The following is a 20,734-nucleotide window of genomic DNA, read 5'->3' on the forward strand; positions in this document are numbered from 1 at the left end:
AATTGTTACGTGTGGCGCATACTGCGTAAAGGTTTTTGAAAGGCATTGGAATCAGCCAATTATATGTGACTGGCTTCGGGAGATAAAGCTATTTATTAAAAAATGTATCCAAAGAGAAACTTCGGGACAAAGTATTGGTAGCCTGATACTACTTTCAAAATTTCTATAAAGCGCGACGCAGCCTGTTTTTTGATCTATAGGCTTTTATAAATTTTAATATTTAATTTCGGACAGATTTGTGCAATTTCTGACATTTCTGACAAGTAGGACGCCTGTCATTGGAATGGTGGCCTGGCCGAGGACATTCACAGGATTACTCAACATCAACTTTCGGGCTGATGTCTCGATCAAATATCTCCAATGGTAATGACAAAGTACAACAAGAATTCGGTATATCAACCACTCCACTCAAATGTCCTTCAATGGGAGCTGCACTTAGCAACAAGTAAGCTTGTTCACCGGTGTAACCCTGCGTCTTTAAGTATTCTATTGCATTCAGACACGCTCGTCTATAAGCTACATTTGCATCCATATAATGTTGACGACCGTCCTCGTCAACACTGATTCCTTGAAATACCAGCTGTGGACCGTACACCAATCTGGACGAACTCGGCGCAAACATTGAATTCTTTTGTTTGTATTTGTTGACTCCGTCTTTGATCAGCGAAACTTTCAAGTCAATGTAACCAGCCATTTCAATTGCACCGCAAAAACTAATCTCACCATCACCTTGACAAAAATGTAAGTCACCAACAGATAGGTTGGCACCAGGGACATAGACTGGTAGATACAATCTCGAGCCTATTGTTAGATTTTTGATGTCACAATTACCACCTGGAAATGTAAATTTTTGTCAGTAGGAATGACTGGATTTCGGTGAATAAAACAACGTTTCACTTAACCGTGTTCACGAGGTGGAATAGTCCTAGCTGCTTCTTTCGCAACGCGGTCAGCTTCGGTTGATTCCATTGAACCCACCAAACATCCTAACTTATCTGGCAAAAGAGCTAATGGAGGAACCGAGTCCGGCGATTGTGATACCAACTCTTCCTCTCGACGATTCCACTCTTTAAGTAATTCCATCGAAGGAGCACATCCAATTATGCCAGGGTGCATCAGAGCACTTAATCGTACGCCTGTTGTTCATCAAAGTTAAGTAACAGTTATGGACATGGTTACGTGGACCAATACCAACCTGGTATGTGGCGAGATGTTGCATGACGACCCTCAAATTTCCAAATTGCTTTCGCCGCTTTGGGGTAATGATTCGTTAAGAATCCGCCACCGTTGTCCTTAGCAAAAATACCAGTGAATCCCCACTCGGAACCAGGCAATGTTCCGATATCCAAAATGTCTACAACTAGGAAATCATTCGGTTCAGCCCCGTCGACAGAAATCGGCCCACTTAAAATGTGGAGTCCATTTAAGTCTAATTTTTCAATGTCGTCAGCATTGTCATTGTCTTTTATTCGTCCACCGGTCCAGTCCATACACTCAACTCTAAATGGCTCGCCGACACGTACTCGTGCAACGGGTGGAATATCCGGATGCCATCGATTGTGCATGCGAGTGGGCTGGTCCTCAGCCGATTTAGTAAGGTCGACATGAATTATTGTTGGGGGCATTGTAGTTTAGCTGTAAAATCGAATGGATTATTATACTTGGCACGGTATTGACAGCCGTTCATCAGTACAAAAAAAAACTACTTGGGGCCGTTCACAAATGAGGTCACAGAATTTTTGTTTTCGAATTGTTCGACTCACGCAAAAAAGGTCAAAAATTGTGAGAACACATCCTTCCCTAACCGTGTGATGTCAATTGTGAACATTCCCTTGCGACGCACGCAAATAAAAACGATTCTCCTCATAGCGCAAGTAAACAACTCATTATCGCATGACTAGATGACAAGCAGTAAAATTATATCATATCTAGGTTCACAAAGGTTCACTGCATTAATTACTTAACTTAACATGAAAATATCAAGTCAACAGATTTTTATTGTTTTATTTTGTTTTTTTTTCTCAAAAATACTTGACTTTGAGTTGAACCTTGAAATGCACGAATTTGCTATTTTTGCTTATGGATTACAATGGGCTACCGGAAGTTGACCTGATTGAACGATTTAATATTGATTACGTTCCGTATACCTACTTCGATATATAGATTGTGGAAATTGTTCTCGTCACTCCCGCAAAAATCAGCTATGGCAATGTCGGTCTTTTGAGATACGAAATTTAAGACGCAAATTCATTTGTTAGGAAATTTAAATTTTCGATCATGAAAATATTGTTCGTGTGAAGTGACAGAAGGCCGACTTGACGACAGCTTCAATCATTGACGATCCAGTTTCAGTACTACTCTATTTAGAGTACCACTCATGTTTAAATGGAGTTGAAAAAAAAATCAGAAACAATCAATAAAATATCAAGAGTGACATCACAAGACTCAGGGATCGAGCAGCCAAAAAAAGGTCACATAACATACTAGTTATAGAAAGACGTTAAACCGATACCCTCTCTAGCAACCTAACTACATTTATTAATAGGTTTCTTTCATCGTATGGTAAAGACTAATTTTTGGCAGCCCAAAAACAACCGACCGTCATCCACAGAAGCAAACAAAACTGGGGGAGATGCGGACATAGCTCGCATACCCTTTTTGAATCTAAACATCCAGAAATGTGCTTGAAATACTACTGCAAGACACGCATCAATAGCTACTGATTTGACATATCGCACACGATTTTTGAGCAAAAACATTCGGAGATATGCTTGAAAAACCAGTGAAAAACAGGTAAAACAAGCAAAACGTTTCGGGATTCATTTTTTGAAATATTGGGTCTCAAAACAGTCGACGTTTCTGGCTGTTTCCCCCTGTTTTTCAACGGGAAATGCAACACGTTGCGGAAATTATTATTTTCGTCACACGATGTGGTTATAAACCACAGCATTGCCGACAACCATTTTTCGTAACTTGTTGCATAAATGACTATTAGATAACAAGGGATCAAAAGTTGAAAGGTCCATTTTTTGTGTGAATTTTGTTGATCGTGCGAAGCGGAAAACTTGACTTTTTACGTTTATCGCGAGTTTTGCAATAGATTTTACATGTCGAAAGTTCAGGAAACTCAATTAAGACATCGGTTTTCGACCTTCAGGCATGTAAAATTGATTTACTAGAGTGAATGTCTCGTTCAAGGACTCGGCAATACAATTGCACTCGTATCCACTATCACTCGTATCCACTATCCATCATTTCTGTCATGTATTACGTACAGCTGATTTTTTTAATAAAAATAATTTTGACAGACAGACTTGTATGGATATCCAACATAACATAACTTTTTTTTTGGATTTTCATAAAAAATTCAAATTTTTATCGATCAAAAATTATTTTTATAAAAAAATTCAGCTGTAATCTGAACGGTTTCCCGTCGACTTATTAAGTATACAACCATGATTGGTAAATGTTAGAAAAAGGGCAGTAGAAATGTAAAATTTAAAAAAAAATGGTTCACTAGCATTCATGTATGATTTGAGGATATTTTGCACCCAATTTCAAATTTCTGAACTATTTCACCATCGAAAAAGATATTCACAATCCCTAACGCAAAATTTAACAGCATCACACACTTAAGACCCGTCGAACGATATATATACTCGCTCACCTAATATGATAGTCCGTACTGTTACGAAGTTAGTACAGTAATAAAAATACATAATCTTTCACTCGTTTCATCTCTATAGACAGAGACCCGTACAATTTAATCGGACTTTAAAAGAAAATCCTCAAGACAAGAATTCTCTCTAAATCTCTTCAAATTTATCAAGCAGCGTTCGTGCAATTATTCTAAATTATTTAATTTGAAGTCATGACAATAGTTCCTAATTATTTCGTCTCGCAATTTATCAGCTTTGTCTGTACTGTTCTATTAACAAAGGTCAGACACAGTGACACAATTTTAATAGACATTCGTCAAAGAATTGACAGCATTTAATTTATAGAGTTGTCGAAATTCTGCAGTTTATCAGCTTTGTCTGTACTGTTCTTTTAAGAGAGGTTTAACAAAGGTCCATACACGGTGACACTATTTCAATAGACATTCGTTTAATTCAGGGCCTAATGTTTTGTGAAATATTTCGCATAATTTCACCAAGAATTTTGTTTTATGTTTTAATTTGATTTGTTTAGATACCTTACCTCACTAACAGACTTTTTCCGGCCAATAACAAGTGCAGTCTGGACCACCGGTTTAACCTGACTTTTGAAGTATGCAAATACTTTCTGAAGAAAGTTAGGTGCTATAGTCGGTCATAAAATTAATATAGAAATGTCCATCAGCTGTTTTTCAGCAACTTATACAAACAAAACTTGATATGTTGCTTTATACTGGATTCTATAAGCAGTTTTCTTTGTATTAGGGGAAGCTGAAAATAGTTTGGAGAAAATTCCGGACGAAATTTAGTGTGTACATCGTTATTGAAACCAAACACACGGCTAGAGAATTTGTTTAAGAGCTTCCGAGCGTACGCTGAAATTGTAGCCTACATTTCTGCGTTTCGAAATTTTTGATCGCTGATATCTTTTTACGAGAGCCCCTTTTAAAAAATGTACGACCACATTTTCGAGTAAAAATATGTCAGCTTTAAATAAAAATTAAAATTGTCTGTGAAAGTTTCATGTGCTTTGAGAAAACTGTACCGATGCCCCAAATTTGCATCAAAGGTACACTTTTCTCAAAGCACATGGACCTTTCACAGTCAATTTTATTTTTTATTCAAAGCTGACATATTTTCACTCGAAAATGTGGTCGTACATTTTTCAAAAAGGGCTCTCGTAAAAAGATATCAGCGATCAAAAATTTCGAAACGCAGAAATGTAGGCTACAATTTCAGCGTACGCTCGGAAGCTCTTAAGGATGTTTGATATTTTTGAAAAATTGCTCCTCATGGCACATTGACTTATTCGAGATTTTTCGCGCAAGAGAGCTTACAATAATCTGCTAATATCAGGTCAGGGATTGGTAAAGACAAAAAAAATAGTTTTACTCAAGTTACGGCCATGGAGTGCTGAGAAAGTTCGAACTAATTTTTCGGCATTTCCACCATATCTTCTGAACGATTAGCTCACAGGTAAAAAAAACGTTTATGAAAATATGTTGAATACCTAGATAGATATGGTAGTTACGCCCTTTACCGATGTTGCCCTCTATGCAAGAACAGGCAAAGGAAAAGTTTTTGTTAGTTGACATTTGGCCTCTTGTTTTGTATTGAACATCCGTAACGCAGTGGCATACCTATAATATAAAGTTTGTTTGTTTGTTTGTCTCTATGTAGAAGCCCAGACGGAAAGTCCTAGCAACTAATGAGGAAAAGTTGGGAAGAACGTGCGAGAAATTTTACACTTTTATGCTATATTTGACGTACGTTTTTTTGTCTTTTACGTCTTGGATGCGTTTCTTAATCGTAGAAACTTTTTTGTAATATTTTTGGGGAAAATTTATTTTTGACGTGTAAAAATTGAAAGAAAAATTTACTTTCAACGCGTGAAAATATTATTGAAAGGATTGTCATTAAAATTATCCCGAGCAAGGGTACTAGTACCAATACTACTGCTTCGTGGAGGCCAAGGTTCTGAAAGAACAGGTAAAGACACTTTCGAGTTGATCACGAAGGCGGTGTGATCAAAATTTTCCTGTAGCGCCAACTAGTTTTGGAAAATTTTATATGACGATTTCAACTTAACAAAAAAAAATGTTTTCAAGTTGACTTTTCAAACAATATACATGTCTGAATTGTCAAGATTTGTGTTTATCCCGCCTTCGTAAGTGTCTTAACCTGTTCTTTCAGAATCTTGGTGGAGGCCTCTTATTAAAATTTTCTTTTGTCTTTCGCCTACTCTATATACAATGTAGTCCTGACACAAAAATGCAACATAATAAAATTATGTGTACGGTTAGAGCTGTATGTCAAGTCTTTGTAAATTATCTATTGAATGGGACCAACCACATCAAGAACAGGCGAAGAAACGGTCATTTGGCTCCTTATTTTGTATGGAATGCCCCTGATTTAAATTCTGTTCTTTTGCCTGTTATTGGAGTGTGTTAATGAAACAGATCGTAATTTTTCAATCAACAAACCAAGCACTAACAAAATCGAGAAAATAGAGAATAAAATTTCTACGCAGTAACATTGCACCAACCTTACAAACTTAAATTATATGAATTATATAAATTTTTACTACTGCATCGAGGATGTCCCTCCAGAAAATTCTGTTCTTATGCTTCGTTCAGTGCTTCGCTGTTAAAAAATGTTTGATCAAAAATTCGCAAATTGCGTGCGTCAATACATTCTCTTTGAATGTATCTACTGGTAAATAGTTTTCAAAAAAATTCGAAAAGCAGATATGTCTTGTCGTCATCTGCACAAAGTCAATAAAACCAAACGAATTTGACATAAAATTGAAAACATCTTACTCATCATCCGGAATGGGTTCTGCTTTTTATGTAAATACCATATTTTGAACCGACACAGGCCTTTATAAAAATCTGCTTCGCTATTTTATTTCTCTCATTACAATATCAAATCTCTGTTACACTAAGTTGGAGTTAATAATTTTCAACCACGGCAATAATCAGCAAGATGAAGTTTGGTATTTTTCTATTTGTTATTCTCGCATTAATTGGGGCTGCATTCGGTCAGTGTTGGCGAGACGAAAATGGTATAGAGTACTGCGATAACACACCTGAGTGTTCATACGACCCAGTCGAAGATGAGCTGATCTGCTTCACGTGATAGCTGCCCGTACAAACGGATAAATAAACTTTTCTTTATGTAATGTATCTCATGATGGCAACCTGTTTTCTTGCCTGTAAAAGGTTGTGTACCGCGGATTGGGACTAACCACATTTTTTTTTAATTTGATTTTCTTGCGTAATGTAAATAGTTACAGCTATAATGAAACACAACTCTATAACATGAATAATAATAAACTTTTACGGGTTCTCAGCGTGTGTAATAGTCATTTGTGTACCTGTTTTGGACGATTGATTTTAGGCAATTTCGCGGATTGTAGGCCGAACGAAGTGAGGTCTACAAGCGAAAGTGCCTTAAATCAACCGTCCCAAACAGGTGCACATGTGAGTTTTCATGCAGAGGGCTGGAAACCCGAGAAAATTCGAAAAATTGCCCTCATTTTCGGCCCCGAAGCATGAAAACATTATTTGCTATTTGAAAAGTTTAAATTAAATAACTAAAAAGTGACAAAACATAGTTTTCTTCTACTACTTTAAACAAAATGTATATCCCAGAGCAGAGTGAACATAGAACATCAGTGCTTGCATTAATGGTGAAGTTTAGTTATTTACGTATCGATTGAGGCGAAAGAGTTACGTATTAAGTTTTACCAATGAAAGTATAAACCAGGTATGGCCTGTTCATACAAACCGGAGGACATAGCAATTTCATATAAACAAACTCACCTCTCATGAGAGGTGAGTTTGTTTATATGAAATAGCTATGTCCTCCGCTCCATACAAAGTTTGACCATACCTTGTGTTGACGTTCATTGAGTTTTACTAGGCTGGAAACTAAGAATCTGTTTTTTACGATCAACTGAAATAAGGCCCAATCATGGCCTGTGAATACACGGAAATAGGTTCAGCATTGAAATTGGTAACATCGACAATTAGTGTCTAAATAAGAAAATCGAGGCGGACAGATAATAGTTATTTGTTGACTTATTTCAGAATTCAAATTTTAAAAAAGCTGATAACAAAATCGAAACAATTCGAACCCAGGTAACCTAATTTACTGTTCGGGAAAAGAACACCACAAAACCATAATAATCCAGAGATTGTACAGAACAATTCCTTTTTCATCCTGGAGTACCAAAAACGTCACATTCACTCACCAAATTTAGTACCAAAAGAGCAACATTCTCCCCTACTTTTTTCTCTCAATTTTCATTCCCGCTTATGTCATTTTTATTATTTCCCAGATGTGTCAAGTCGTTGTATGCACGCGAATATGATTTTTTTAGTTTTTTGTGACAATGGATTGCTTTTGGCATTTATACAGATGTCTTTCGGCATTCATACGGATTTGACATGGTATGTAACATACTATTAATCTGTTAATCGAGCTACGTGCTCGGTGCGTCATTTTTAGAAGAAAGTACCGAAAATGTTCATATCTTACATAAGGACGAGGCGCTGAATTGATGGATACAACCGGCAAAACTAGCTCAGAAACATTTAAGTGATTTAACGGTTTTTTTCTGTTTCTTCAACCCACAAACATGATGCCATGGCACTGCTCCTAGCATTAATCGAGGGGGTATTCACTGCGAGGAATCTCACTTTAAAATCTTGGAATCTTGAAATGTATCTTGGAATCTTGGAATGAATCTTGGAAATGGTTTATGAGTACGTTTAGTGTGATTATTGAGATTCCGTTGTGATTCTCTTGCCAAGATTGGGATTCTATAGTGATGATTGGGATTCTCTTGCTAAGAATAGGATTATATTGTGATAATTGAGAGTCTCTAGTGAAGATATTTGAAGACAAAGACTCTTGTGAATATAAAGATTCTATTGTAATTATTGAGATTCTCTAATGATGATTGGGATTCTCTTGCTAAGAATAGGATTATATTGTGATAATTGAGAGTCTCTAGTGAAGATATTTGAAGACAAAGACTCTTGTGAATATAAAGATTCTATTGTAATTATTGAGATTCTCTAATGATGATTGGGATTCTCTTGCCAAGATTAGGATTCTATTTTAATTGTTGGGAGTCTCTTTCGAAGAATGGGATTAATATAGAACATATTTGGAGACATGAGTTATGATTTCTCGATGGGAGTTTCAGCACACAACATTTATAGGTACACATGTCTGACATACGAGTGTTAATGATAATGGTAGTGTTACATGTGCGCTATTGCTTAAACGCATATGTCAAGTAAATGGAATGTAAACGGAGAGGTCGTTTTGAGTCTGAAGCCGGCTTATGGATAAATGCGTGCGCCGTCTTTCAAGTCATTAGTCTTAACATTACTCGACCACATTTGACAAATGATCCGCCGCTAAGTACATTTGTGTCTCAGTCTCTAGCTCTTTACACAACGAATGTTTGCGTGATTTCGAAGCCATATTTCGACGCGAGATTTATGACATTTTATTCAAAAACTTACCGTCACACTGAATTTGGCTACGCAACAAATTTACTCTACATCGATAGCGTTGCATCAAATTCTTTTTGTGCAGAATTGCTGTATTCCAATGTCACTGGAAATAAAAGATACATTGGATGCAATGCAATGCAAAATTAACACCTCGACTGAATTTATGAGTTAAATTAAGGATTGCATACGCCGCTTTATGTAGGCTCAGTAACTAGATAATTTGCGCAAATGTCGTATAATCTATAAATGAACTTATAAGTTGGAAATTATAAGTAAATTTCCAGAACTTCTTGTGTGAAGATGTGACTTGGACTTGACGTCCTTGGTATCCTGAAAAAGAAAAATTCGGGAGCAAAGTTGAAATCCCGTTAGTTTTTGGGAAAAAGGGGGGGAGAAGTCTGATGTGCACTATTTTAGTTTTCGATCCTTATCGAACATTTTGGACAAAATATTTCATATTATTATGGATAATATCGATGGAGAATTAAATTTTCTACACCAAAGAAGCTTTTGTGAAATTTTTTGGACAATAGGGTCGTCCAAAAATGTGGACAAAGTTTTTTTTTTTTTTTTTTAAAAAAAAACATGGCATGAAACCATGTTTTGACACCTTTATTGGTATGCTATAGTACAATCTTAACTTATATGTTAATTTATTACTATTGATGACAAATGTTACCAACTGTCTCTCTGTTAGAGACAACCAGCCGAACGTGTGTGAGTTTTTCCATTCCATTGATTGGATCTCATTTTGATGATGGTAGCATCGTTCACTGCGACATCTGTATTTCAGCAACCCAGACCTTGAGAACATTCTCTTCAACGACATAGCCAAGCACCTTACTATATCGCTTGCTTGATTGCTGATTGAAGAGCTTTTCCCATGATAATACCGACCAGAAATTCTATGAGAATGTCTTCTACGACGTAGCCAAGCACCTTACTAAATCGCTTGCTGACTGCTGACTGAAGAGCTTTTTTGTTCCCACCATTTGCTGATAGATGGCGATTGGTGTCTGATGTATTCGCTCGTTGGATTCGTATATCACATAGCATTAATAATTTTTTTTATTAATGTGTCAGCGATTTCGAACTTACGAACTTTCAGCACAATAATTCAGTGTGAGGCTAACGACTTACACACTGCGCTATTGAGTCGACAATGTGGACAAAGTGAAGAAATATTTTGAAACATTTCATTTTTCACTGTTTTTATCGCATACGACGTTGATGCACGGTTTGCGAGGTTTCCAATTGAGGCGCGAAAAAAAAAATATTATAAAAGCTTACAGCCGAATCTACGCTGCATCGATAGTGTTTACATCACATTGGAGGTCACTGGAAAGTTACATTGTCAAAATCAGCACACTTTAAGCATAAGTGGTACTCTAAATAGAGAATTGAAATGGGACAGTGTATCAAACAAATTTTGACACTGTAAAAATATCGGGAAACAATTTTCATACAAAACAGTACTGAAAAATTTTAATTTCGTCGGTGCAAAGTTGACAGCTCATCTGTTAGGGTGGCGAATATTTTCGCGTGCGTTGTTGTGTCAGTAACAACAGAAAATAAATTGAAAAACGTTCCGAAAATTCGAAATTTAATTTCGTTCACTGTTACAAGCATATTGCTGGTCGTATCCACAGTTTGACGCTCCAAATTCTTGTCTTTATTCAAACAAAACAAAATTTTATTTCCTCAAATGCTTACAAATAATACAAAAATATCGTTCCCCACGACCTGTGTGTTGGCGCTAAATGCTTTCGTAATGTAACCGAGTTTTTTTTTTACTTTCTTTCTTTAAATAATAATATTCTCCTTGTAGGACGCACTAGATTCTCATCATATGAAATAAATGGAAAAACAGTTTTTAAAAGCAAAAAAAAATGAAAATCAAAAAATGAAAAATTTAAACCAAAAATCACGCTGAATGTTAACAATCACATCTTCACGTCTCCATAAGTATTCTCTGGGAGAAAAGTCCCCGATTCCCTCTATTGAGTCGGCGAAAATTTCGTTGGCGACAAAATGCGACTGTGCATGTCTTTGATCAATGGCACCGTGTACGCGACACATTCATCCCAGCCGGGTGATCGCCATGCAGCCTCTCGATTTTCTTTCCTTGCTTGCAACGACTTATAGCCTGTTCAACAGAGCATTGAAAACGTTAAACATAATCCGCCTATCGACCAGTCACTGGTGATATTAACTTACACCAAATGTGATGTACATTGTACAGACGACCGACTTGCGAAAAGAATCCCGCAAACGCTTCGTTATTGGTTTTCCTGAAATTAATGGCTCGCGCCCAATTGTTACCCCATTCGATCATCGTTCCCGGCTTCAATCGATATGATCTCATTTCGTAGATGTTACCACCTTCGCGGGACTCGATTTGCGGCCAGTAACTGAATGCTAACAAATATTGTAGATGACGCGACCGCAAGTAATTACCCCGTTCTTTGGATAGTTTAAGGTAATCCTGTGCGGGTTATGTTATTGGTATAACTGGCCATGTAAATTATATTGGCAAGACATGTTACCTGGTCGGCGTAAACGATAGAGTTCGCATGATCGATTGCCTCAAAACCACCGGTATATTTCCATAAATGTACGCACTGGTCCATATCGCCTACATTCACCGTCCACGATCCAATCAGTTCACAGTTGAGAGTATCCTTTTTCGAGTGAATAAATTCGACGACCTTTTTGCTGAATCGACAGAAAAAAAAAACAGTTTAACATTCACCTGGACCCTGAAATGAATTCGCTTTGTCCACTTACTAGTTGTCTAAATATTTTTCCATACAATCGGGCCGAACGTTGTGCGTATTCAAAGCATAAATAACTTCTTTGTCCGACAACATGCGACTGTGCGGCTCTTTAGTCGGTTCAATGCGTCGCACCAACAATTTGCTCAACCAGGACTCGGATCCTTCTGCATATTGAGCTGATGTTGTCGACAGAGTTCTGCAATGGCAAGAATGGAATTTAATTGACTGAACCGAAAGGTCGTAGGTCACCAGAGAGGATCAAAGGTGAAATGGTATAGTGCGTTGTCAATGTCCTGAGTACGAAACAAGCATCCGTTGATCCCAGTGTTTCCATTGCAGCCGCTTCACATAAAAAAAGAGTAATAGTAACGGGAAATTAAATGTTGCAACAGGTATCTAGGGTGGCGTGAGGTCAAATAACTACTACAGGTAACTAGTGGTTAATCTGCTGCACCAAAAACCGTCCGTTTCCATTTTTAATTTTTTTGTGTGAAGTGGAGCCACAGGTGTCATTGGGACCAACGGATGCATGTTTGGCACTTACGGCATCGAGACGATTTGTGTACGAAACATGTGCTGCTTAGCGAATTGACGAACAGAACATAGTGGCTTTGTGATACGATCTGATGAAGTGAGCAGACCGTGGAGCAAGAGACAAAACTTGCGCTATACTTTTAATAATTTTGATATCTTCCATTTCGCATTAGGATCAAATCGAGGGTAATCTTAGGAGAAAATAGAAAAACCCGGAAAATTTTCCATTCAAATTTCACAAATTCGGTCAATTTCAAATCCATTCCAAGCGATTGATAAACAACCGTGACAACCGTTTGACTAGAGGTCTCGAAGGTTATCTTATCATTTTTTTTTTCTTTGCATCTAGAGCCGCAAACAGATCTTTCATTGTTCGATTACGTATACGGTGACGAAAGAGATAAAATTTTGTTTGTCCCGTTAAAGAAAAATTCTAAAACGTAACACCGACCTTACTGACTGTCGTAGCATAGTCGGCGAAAACACCTTATACCGGGCCAACAAAGCCATATTATTTGTGCACAAAATGGAAAAGCTTGGTAAACGAAAAACAGCGCCTAGTGCTCGGTAAATTTCAACTTAATAATTAAAAGCGTAGACTTGTTAAAACCGACGTTCCCCACGAACAGAAATATTGTACAACTTAGATAAAAAAAATTATTTTGGTTAGAAGATAGTGCAATGACATTTGTTGACAGATGGACAGGATAGGATCGTTCTATAACTCTGAATTGAATCAGTTTAATGTTTCTGTATAACAGTTTCTTGATGGTTTCGAAATTGTGTCGTGACCTGTTATTTCATTATATTTCTAGCTCTAACGACTGTGACTAGATCATTTATAAGGTGTAAATAATTCCGATTTAAAGTAGCCCTTCTTTATGGTCTTTTAGTCTGCAGAGGTGCTGCCACAAATTCATTATGTCCGAATTTTCAAATTGAATCTGACATTCTTCCCAATAATACAAACTGTTCGAACCGATGTGTGATGGTAGTGTGTGTGGTGTAGATGGTGTGGATGTCTTAATGACAGTTTATTAGTGATCTCACCTGTTTCTTTCAAGTTATACACACAACACTAGTCGACTGGTGTCCACACGTAAACAATTTCGTAAAATAGTTTTGTTTTAGACTAATCTTCCTTCCGTGTTCATAAATGACACACCATCCTAAAAATAAATTTTCGCACTCCCCCATATCCAATCGAACAGATAAAAGATGAACGAAATTCGTCTGAAACCGAAAAATTTACTAATCGTCATTGCCATTAGTTTCTTGTTAATTTGGTGGCTGTTTCACAATAATCGATGTGTAGTATGTATACCAGTATTGCAAAACCAATTTTTTTTCTTCATTTATTTAAATATCATTCGAACAGCAGAAAGACATTGATGGGGCCAACACGAGTGGATTATCACATAGTAATTTACCAGTCATTTACGCAATCACACCGACTTATGCACGACCTGTACAAAAGGCAGAGTTGACGAGGTAAATCGAATCGAAGTGTGTGCGTGTGTGCATATATATAAGAGAAAACGAAATCGTTCCAGATTGTCTCATGTTATTAAGTTGGTGCCAAATATTCACTGGATAATAATTGAAGATGCGTCGGAAACAACAAAACTAGTGAAATCGTTGCTGGTCAGAGCTGGTCTCGTCTCAAGAAGCACTTTGCTTAATTCAAAGACTCCTGATGATTTTAAGCTTAAAGCAAAGGTACCCCAAATCAGTCGTTTGACTGAGCCTATTCTCTCTTATTCATGCAATCAACTTTCCGTCAGGATCCGAATTGGTCGAAGGCTCGGGGAGTCGAACAGCGTAATGCCGGTCTGGCGTGGATCAGAAAAAATATGACCAGAGACCCGTCCAAACATTCAATCGTCTTTTTCATGGACGACGACAATACCTACAGTTTGGAGTTGTTTGAAGAAATGGCCAAAATTGGACGGGGAAAGGTTGGTGTGTGGCCGGTTGGTCTGGTTGGTGGATTGATGGTGGAGAAACCGGTTATGGGCGATGGTGAGATTATCGGATTCAATTCTGCGTGGCGTCCCGAGCGCCCATTCCCCATCGATATGGCTGGCTTCGGAATTAGTGGAGATCTCATTATGGATTATCCAGAAGCGTCGTTCAGTTACGATGCGCCAAGGTGAATACGAATTAATTTAGACTCAGTCAAGACAATTGTTCATTCTACTTTTCCTATCCAGAGGCTATCAGGAAAGTGAAATCTTACGACATTTGACGGTTGTACGTGACTTACAACCGTTAGCCAACAATTGCCGTGAAGTTTTGGTGTGGCATACCCGAACTGAGACACCGAAATTAGATGCGGAAAATAAATTGAAGAAAGATGGACAGAAGGCAAGTGATGACGGTATGGAGGTGTAGAGAGATTATTAGTTGAATTGAAGTGGTTTAACCTTTGTTGAATAGTTTTTTACGATCAAATTTTATGAATCTTGACAACAAAACGTCCCAGTCTATGGAACGAACTCTATTATGTACTTTTGTGACAATAAATTATATTTTTGATATTTGCATCAATGTTTGTCGTTTTGTAACGCATAACCGATCCGATACAAAAGAACAAAATTGTAACTTTCGTTCTTGGCACTTCAACATATTTAGGGCTTTAGTTAAAATGCTCTTCCTCCCCATGAACACACATTAGCAAACTTATGCTATGTGCGTGCAGTCACATCAGCTGAAGGAACTGCAGATCCAAAAAAGTGGTGAATTAATTTTTATAATTAGCTAAATGCAGAAACGGACATGTAATATTAGTGAATTATAAGAAAAATGAAACTTACGAAAATGAGACTTCGTGCGATTGGGGAACAAGCGGTCTCCGATTTTAATGAGTGATAGCTCGTTGTATTCGTCTTTCAATTCTAAGAAAATACGTATCTTTCACTTTTTCGAAAAAAATTATTTTCTGTGAAAAGCGTTCAAAAGTAAAGAAAACAGTTTTTCGACAATAACTCAAGAATAAATTATTGTAATATTATACAAATGTCGGCCTTGGAAAGACCTACAGTTAGAGTATACGCACTGGCTGGTGCGAATACATTCACGACAGCTATGACTAAAAATGTAGTGAATGTTCGGAGAGTCCGCCTTCACTGCAGCTTCGATGTTCCGCAGAACTAAGTATGGAGTGTTGTAGCTGGTCTCACCCACTATCGTTCCACGTATAAATGAACCCAATACTTTTGTGCTGCAAGCCTTTTTCCTTCTTTCTGAGGGATCTACAGCTGGAACAGTATCCAGTTGTTCGGAATGTGACATTTTGGTGCGCCTGAATACAATAGTGTGTTATAGGCATTTTAGGAGAACATCGTGCCGAGATCCCTTAAATGTCAATACCATACTTGAAAAAGCGAAAAGGAGAAAACCGATGTAGGGGCAGAGTAAGTTCGCGTGTCAGTTTGAATAATGTTCGCTTATGATTCCCAGGGCAATAGTAGATAATATATTACACGGACCAAAAAGGTGCAGCTTATGGCTACGGTAGTGAATAAATAGCCTCAATACGAACAACGCACACTCTACGGATAATAGCGGCAGAGTCAAAATGACCCAAGATTATATCGGCTAAATTTGAAGTTTTTGGACAAAATGATGTATGGACGACTTATTCATTATCAAAAATAAGGGGCACCGTCCATACATCACTTTTCGATTAAACCACGAGAACCACCCGGAACCACCTGGAACCACTTGCAAAAATCAAGCAAAATTTCGACTCTGCCGCTATTATCCGTAGAGTGTGTTGTTTGTATTGAGGCTATTTAGTAGTGAAGACATCCTTGGATTCCGCTGGTCCAAGTGATATACAGTTAGATCTCACTAAAAAACACATTTGATAGTTTTTTAAGAGTTTCAATAGTCATAGATGCTACCACGCAATTAAGTGTTATAGTCAATGATATTTTGGCGCAAAATTTGAAAACGTCATAGCGACTGGGACTATTGATGACTTTTAAAACTCTGATAAATCTAAAATTGTGTTTTCTAGAGATGAACACACTGTAATACAGGCCTTAACATTTCAAATGTCTCACTGTCATTTTTTTCAAAGAATTTTATTGTGAATTCGCAATGACAAAATGAAATTCTCAGAAAAATTTGACAGTGAGACATTTGAAATGTTAAAGACTGTACACTATTTCGGACTTTGTCGGACAAAATAGTTTAGCCGTTGAATCGAATTCTATTTTCTTCAGGTGAAATTCGATGAAAACGTATCGAAATGTATAGTGAAACGTTCTGCCATAGTTAATTAATTAATTAATTTTTATTTATATAAAAACACGACTTGCATTCACAATAATTCTGTTTTTATAATAATCGGTGTGTAAGTTTAATTTTTAATTATTTTTGTTTTTACTTTAAATTTTATTTCCATATGAAACAAATTCTTCCATTTTTCTTCAATTTTTTTTCTCTTTTTTTGTTTTACTCATCTATTTTATAAAAATTAGTTTTTAATAGTGCATTTTACTTTTATTTAATTTTTTTGTTTGTTTAATTATTTTGTTTTTCTTTTTGCAATTTAATTTATTATTTTCATAATCTACAAACATAGTATGTTCTGTATGTGTGTGTCTGTGTTTGTTTGTGGTTTTTTTATTTATGTTTATTAACTTTATCTTTTTATTCAATTGTGGAGAACTAAAAAACAAATATATTTGTAATGGAACATTTACACTTAAAAATTCAATTTAATTAATAAATAATGACTAAAAAAATTTGTTTAATTAAAATTTATTTATAATTTTCTTTCTTCTATGCCGTCAATGATGTACTCGTTTGAACAGCACACCATTGAGAGTCCTAATATGTTCAAAAACTAAACGAAGAAAACAAAGAGTCCGAGAAAAATATACACAAAATAAGGCGCTCTGAAGACGGGTTATTTCTTCTAACAGAAACAGATAAAGTATCTAACTACTAGATATTTCGTTCAAAGTATTATTTATATGTTTAACTAGTTAAAAACTACCTTGGTATTTAATTAAAATATTTACAGTCAGCAGAACAGCAGAGATACTTTGCCTTTATTTCGCAATTTACTCTTAAGTTAAGAGTCTCAAAGGAACGAGAAATTTCTGTCAAAACTTTTAAAGTTTCGTACATACAGAGTTCAAGCAGAATGGCTGCAATTGTAAGTTCAATTCGTAAGATATTTGGAAAAATTGAATGAAAATCGGAAATCGGCGCTAGGCAAGCCCTATAATAATTTTTTACTCGCAGCACCCCAGGGAAATGATCATTACGTGATGACATTCGCGGTAATTTTTATTTCCGATGGACTTAGCAAGTAAAGAAACTTACGTCGTCAAAAGTGCAACAAAATAGAAAGTGTTAGCTGTTAGATTCGATTTAATGGCGATTTGCAACAAATGGTGCGACTCGTAGAGGAGAAACAATTGAATTAGCTAGAGACACAAAATGTGCATAGATTTATGTAGTGGGACAAGCAAGAGAAAGAGAACACCCACATAGTGTTACCATCAATTTTGCAACCATTTTGCACGATTTGTGAAGCCATGTTGTGCAATTACATTTTTGCTTAAGTCGAAAACACACGAGCAATTTCGCGTTGAAGGGATTGACAAGTATGCTGCGTTTTCCATCGTAATTTACCACAGGCATAACAATAGAAAACGCTACATAATTGTCGATTCCATCAACGCAAAATTGTTTTGTATGGTTTCTACGCCATAGCAAAATTGCTCGTTTATTTTGGGCCATAATTCCCAGACCCCACTGTCAATTTTGAGTCGCTGAATCCGACAATTATGATACGTTTTCCATTGTAATCCCATATTCACCACAGGATACACATTGGAAAATGTACAATGGAAATTCTCGGTGTCGGCATTCTTGAAATTGACAGTGTGGTTTCGGTCTTATCACCGAAGACAAACGATCGTTGATGTGATCCACGATTATGCTGAATTTTCCATTGTTTAGCCGGTGGTAAATATCGAGTTGAAAACGCAGGAATAAATGCAAAACGCAAAACTGCTCTGCTCATATGTTTTCGGCCTCATACGTCTTCGGCCTAAATCGTTCTAAATTGATAACTGACTTCAATATGTTGTGATTTACTAAGTCGACTGTTTACAATGCATTCACACAACATTTCTAATGCTCACAATTTTAGGTCGTTCTACGACTAGTTTGGTGTTCTATATAATTGGAAAAACTACATTTCGTCTCTACTTGCTTGAACGGTAAAATACTCAAAAGACATAACGTTAATCGGAAAAGGGAGTTTTTTTTACATCTTATAAAGTCATGTGGAAATTGAGAGAATTGTTTTTGTTCGAAACCGTTTGAACTCTTTGAACACTTTGAACAATGAACAACGGGATAACTTTTAACGGACTTTATTCCACCAATCAAAGCGCCTGCCGTCCTAATAATATTTTGTTGTTGTTAATAATAAGAAGAAGATTTTTAGACAAATTCCTTCCCATCAATTTTGGTTACAATTTCTATTTAGTTTCTGAGTCTAATTGTTATTTAACGTTTTTAATATTCAATAATGTCCATCGTTTGTTTTTTGTAAGTATTTTGGTTTTAAGTGAACGGAAAAGTGCATTTGTTTCAATGACAAAAAATAAATTAAATTAAATCAAAAACAGATGAATGAAAACGAAAATTGTATTATGCTGTGTATGCTGTGTAATTACCACAAACTGGATGTAATTTAATGGATAGCTTGTCATCTTAACTGCTAAAAGTTTAATTTTCTCAATTTTATTTTTTCTTTTAGTTTTAGTAGTAGGTAGGTAGTTAATGCTGTTTCCTCTTCTTTTTTCACTTAAATTTTTAATGTTCTATGTACAGATGTGTCCATGTAATTGATTTTCAGATTTTTGTTCTTTAATTTGTTTTCGTTTGGAAATGATTTTCGTTTATTCAAAACTGACGAATTATGTAGATGATGACGGAGTCTATATGCCAAGGTGATAAATTCATTTGTGTCGGAAGAAAATTTAGAAATTAAAAACAAAATGGAAATTCCACATCACTCAATCAAAAATAAATTTTCATCGGATCTGAAGTGTCTCTATGTTTTAGGAAGTAATTCCGAAAGAATTATTAGATCTTCGGTGCATAAATAAACTATTGAGAGAACAATTGTTTTTCACGATTTTTTTTGTCAAAGTTACTTCTAAATGTTACCGTCTAACTCGTCTAAGGTTCTACTTTCTGAGACATAAAATTTGCACAGTCCAAAACATATTTCCATAGACGAAACTAGCGACAGATGGTTATGATTCATCTGGTCAATTATTGTAACGTTTTCATTTGGTTTGTGTGTATTGATCTGTACCCCTTGTAAATGTGTGTGTGACGAGTATTAACCGATAAATCCTGATCATCATACTAATCGACCAGCTGAAGGGAAACCGTAGTGGTTTTCTCTCATTATTTGCACAACAACGGAAAATTCTTTTTCAACACTCGTGGTGATTCTAGTTCGAACCGGAGCCACACAGGTCGAAAAATACAATTTTATTCGATCGAGTATAGGTCGAGAAAATTAGTGAAAACCTTTTCTCAACAGATACAAATGTTCCAAATTTCTTCCTTTTTTTATAGAGATTGGCCTCCTCCCGATGCATTAAAGATATCAGCATAATTTTTGATTTTCGAGAACAGCGGTTTCGAATGTCGGTGCGAGAGAAAATAGGTATCAGATCCGATCAAAATTATTTTTCTCATTAAAAACGTTTACAAACGGCAATTGTATCGCTTTAAAAATGTGACTCTTCGGCTTCGCACAATTTCAAACCAATTATTTTACTCCACTAGTCCAACCATACATGTTTTAACATAACAGAAGAAAAGACACATTTTATGTTATCGTTATCGTAACAGATCACTTAGCCGTTTGCAAAAGGTGTACCGGTTACGGACATAATATGTTATTATTGTTCCGATTCTTCGATAAATCATTTTGATGGAAAACTATGATTAATTTCATCGTTTAAAAAGTTTCTTATAAAGAAAGAAAGAAAAAAATTAATAAAACAAAATGAAAACAAACAGAGCAACAAACAAAATATAAAAACAAGATTTAACAACAAACTTATTTTTCTTTAATAAAAAAGCAAATATCAAGTCACTTCGACCGTTCGGTTCGACAGTTTCTCTTCTAGAATTTTACATTTTCCTTAGATTTTCCTTCCCATTAAATGTTCCAATTTTT

The 20,734-nt window shown here is 36.1% G+C and overlaps 3 protein-coding genes across 4 annotated transcripts; 1 reads left to right on the forward strand and 2 right to left on the reverse strand.

Annotated features, from left to right (window-relative positions):
* Positions 1-232: 232 nt before the first annotated feature.
* On the reverse strand, positions 233-3,723 carry LOC119078078 (formamidase-like). The gene is made up of 4 exons (XM_037185537.1): positions 3,668-3,723; positions 1,196-1,635; positions 903-1,136; positions 233-834 (listed from the first exon to the last, which is right to left on the reverse strand). Exons 2-4 carry the CDS (start codon positions 1,623-1,625, stop codon positions 314-316), a joined length of 1,185 nt encoding a protein of 394 aa, XP_037041432.1. The 5' UTR covers positions 1,626-1,635; positions 3,668-3,723; the 3' UTR covers positions 233-313.
* A 7,135-nt stretch (positions 3,724-10,858) lies between these two features.
* LOC119078090 (protein NipSnap) lies at positions 10,859-13,208 on the reverse strand. Its single transcript, XM_037185554.1, has 5 exons — positions 12,950-13,208; positions 11,975-12,160; positions 11,734-11,902; positions 11,405-11,672; positions 10,859-11,333 (listed from the first exon to the last, which is right to left on the reverse strand). Exons 1-5 carry the CDS (start codon positions 13,006-13,008, stop codon positions 11,185-11,187), a joined length of 831 nt encoding a protein of 276 aa, XP_037041449.1. The 5' UTR covers positions 13,009-13,208; the 3' UTR covers positions 10,859-11,184.
* A 305-nt stretch (positions 13,209-13,513) lies between these two features.
* On the forward strand, positions 13,514-15,037 carry LOC119078086 (galactosylgalactosylxylosylprotein 3-beta-glucuronosyltransferase I). 2 transcript variants are annotated; one of them, XM_037185549.1, is made up of 5 exons: positions 13,514-13,812; positions 13,880-13,989; positions 14,052-14,217; positions 14,283-14,650; positions 14,712-15,030. In XM_037185549.1, exons 1-5 carry the CDS (start codon positions 13,717-13,719, stop codon positions 14,890-14,892), a joined length of 921 nt encoding a protein of 306 aa, XP_037041444.1. In that variant the 5' UTR covers positions 13,514-13,716; the 3' UTR covers positions 14,893-15,030. The 2 variants fall into 2 exon arrangements, with proteins under 2 accessions (XP_037041444.1, XP_037041443.1); XM_037185548.1 differs by having other exon boundaries at positions 13,517-13,812; positions 13,877-13,989; positions 14,712-15,037.
* Positions 15,038-20,734: the final 5,697 nt, after the last annotated feature.

Source organism: Bradysia coprophila, unplaced genomic scaffold (assembly GCF_014529535.1).
Source record: "Bradysia coprophila strain Holo2 unplaced genomic scaffold, BU_Bcop_v1 contig_24, whole genome shotgun sequence".
Classification (NCBI taxonomy): domain Eukaryota; kingdom Metazoa; phylum Arthropoda; class Insecta; order Diptera; family Sciaridae; genus Bradysia; species Bradysia coprophila.